The 2,079-nt window shown below is 51.1% G+C and overlaps 1 protein-coding gene across 1 annotated transcript; it reads right to left on the bottom strand.

Annotated features, from left to right (window-relative positions):
* Positions 1 to 226: 226 nt before the first annotated feature.
* On the bottom strand, positions 227 to 1,718 carry LOC116380121 (monocarboxylate transporter 12-B-like). Its single transcript, XM_031842085.1, has 4 exons — positions 1,508 to 1,718; positions 1,282 to 1,425; positions 655 to 957; positions 227 to 582 (listed from the first exon to the last, which is right to left on the bottom strand). Exons 1-4 carry the CDS (start codon positions 1,632 to 1,634, stop codon positions 227 to 229), a joined length of 930 nt encoding a protein of 309 aa, XP_031697945.1. The 5' UTR covers positions 1,635 to 1,718.
* Between the last annotated feature and the right edge of the window lie 361 nt (positions 1,719 to 2,079).

The raw sequence follows: 2,079 nt of genomic DNA, 5'->3' as shown, positions 1-2,079 counted from the left end.
ACTTTAACATACTTTAACATACTTTATTATACTTTAACACACTTTAACATACTTTATTTTACTTTAACACACTTTAATATACTTTAACATACTTTATTATACTTTAATATACTTTAATATATTCTAAACTCTCTGAAACATTAATACTCTAAACTCTTTATACAAAGTGAGGACATTTATAGACAGTAAGGACATTTATAGAAATGGACATGAGACTCTGGGGGTCTTACCTCCGGTCTGTCAGCCAGCCGAAGGTGATGTTCCCCACGATGTCGAGGACACCCAGGATGGACATGAGGAAGGCGGCCTGCTGGTGGCGGACCCCGACGCTCAGAGCGTACGGCACCAGGTAGACGAAGGGGAGGCTGCAGCCGCTGGCCAGGAACAGGAAGGACACGGCCAGGCCCAGGAAGTCCGGCAGCAGCAGGAAGCGGTACTCCTTAATGGACAGGAAGCAGGAGCTGAAGCACCGCCTCCTCGGCAGCTGAAGGGCGGGGTTTCCCGGCATCAGCGGCAGGGGCACCGACGGCTCTTTGGGGAGTGTGACTGCGAGCTCGGCGTCCTTTGACGAGACGAGACCACCTGCATCAGGAGACACAGAGGTTTATAACAAACCAGACTCATGGAGACACATTGTCCAGCACTGGTCCTCACCAAGTTTCTCCTCCCCCACTGACTCCGCCTCCTCTCTCTCCTCCTCCTCCCCTTCGCCCTCCCGCAGTCTGATTGGTCGGAGCAGCGCCCCGCAGACACACAGGTTAGCGACGAAGGCGCCGAGGACGAGCAGCGCTCCTCTCCACGAGTACAACTCGATGAGCATCTGCACCGCCGGCGCCAGAACGAAGGTCCCGATCCCGCTGCCCGACATGGCGATACCGAATGCCAGCGCCCTCCGGTGGTGGAAGTAACAGCCCACCATGGCGATAGCCGGGGTGTAACAGAGGGCAAAGCCCAGACCTGGAGACGGAGGATGTTTATAAGTGAAGAGACTTTAAGATAAGTGAAGACATTTGTAGAACGGAAGAACATTTTTGGCACATTGAACGATTGAGGACATTACTGGGAAGTAAAGACAAACTACCCAAAGTCAGGACATTTAACAACATGGAAACTATTCTGTAAAGTGAGGACATCTTTAAATGTGAGGACATCTTTAAACGTGAGGACATTTGTTGGAATATAAAAACAACATAGAAAATGACCTCAGACCTGGAGAGTGAGGACATTTTATGTGAAGTGAGGACATTTTTGGACAGGTGCGGACATTATTAGTGCGAGGACCTGTCAGGACTCCCAACGTGAGGTAGAGGAGCTCCAGACTGGTGGTGAAGGAGCTGAGGAGGAGTCCAACGGAGGACAGGAGTCCACCGAGCATCACGGCCACCCGGCAGGACCAACGGTTACCAACCAGGCTGCCGACCGGAGCTACACACACACACACACACACACGTCAGCCAGCTGTGTGGACGTGGACCAGTCCATCCACCGGTGTCCCCGGTTTACTGACCACAGAGCATGGTGGTGCAGTCCACCAGGCTGTGGATCCAGGCCGTCGCAGCGTAGTCGGCTCCAAAATGAGCCTGAAACTCCACGAAGAAGATGGAGATGCACCTGCAGACAGGAAGTGACATCATCGACCAATCAGTGAGGAGCGATGGTCAGCGCTGAGTCAGCAGCACACAGGTGTTATGTAACAGTGACACGTCTCCTGTTGTCTGTTATGTAACTGGACACCAGTCCAAACTGCTCTGACTGGAGTAATGTGGAGACACGTTGATCAGAGTTATTCATCAGCTTCAGCTTCTTCTTCTCTCCTTCATTAATAATCTGTTACCTGAGGAACACCTTGAAACCGTGGTCACAGTGTGCACGTACGTGCACTTTTACTTCAAAACGTGACGTTAGTGATTTAAAGAGCAGCTGTTGGTTTGAAACGTGTCGTCTCTCTGAGGCTGTTTGTTCAGGTGTCAGAGTCTCACACACACACACACACACAGACAGACACAGACACAGACACACACACACACCGACACAGACATACACACACACAGACACACACACACACCGACACAGACACAC

This window comes from Anarrhichthys ocellatus, unplaced genomic scaffold (assembly GCF_004355925.1).
Source record: "Anarrhichthys ocellatus isolate YVR2014 unplaced genomic scaffold, GSC_Weel_1.0 scaffold6171, whole genome shotgun sequence".
Taxonomy (NCBI): domain Eukaryota; kingdom Metazoa; phylum Chordata; class Actinopteri; order Perciformes; family Anarhichadidae; genus Anarrhichthys; species Anarrhichthys ocellatus.
This window is presented reverse-complemented; position numbering and strand designations above follow the sequence as displayed.

Coding starts and splice junctions, on each gene's coding strand:
- LOC116380121 (XM_031842085.1), bottom strand. CDS start 1,634: ATGATGTCACTTCCTGTCTGCAGGTGCATCTCCATCTTCTTCGTGGAG. Junction 1,426..1,507: donor CTGCACCACCATGCTCTGTG/GTCAGTAAACCG, acceptor GTGTGTGTGTAG/CTCCGGTCGGCAGCCTGGTT. Junction 583..654: donor AGTGGGGGAGGAGAAACTTG/GTGAGGACCAGT, acceptor CTCCTGATGCAG/GTGGTCTCGTCTCGTCAAAG.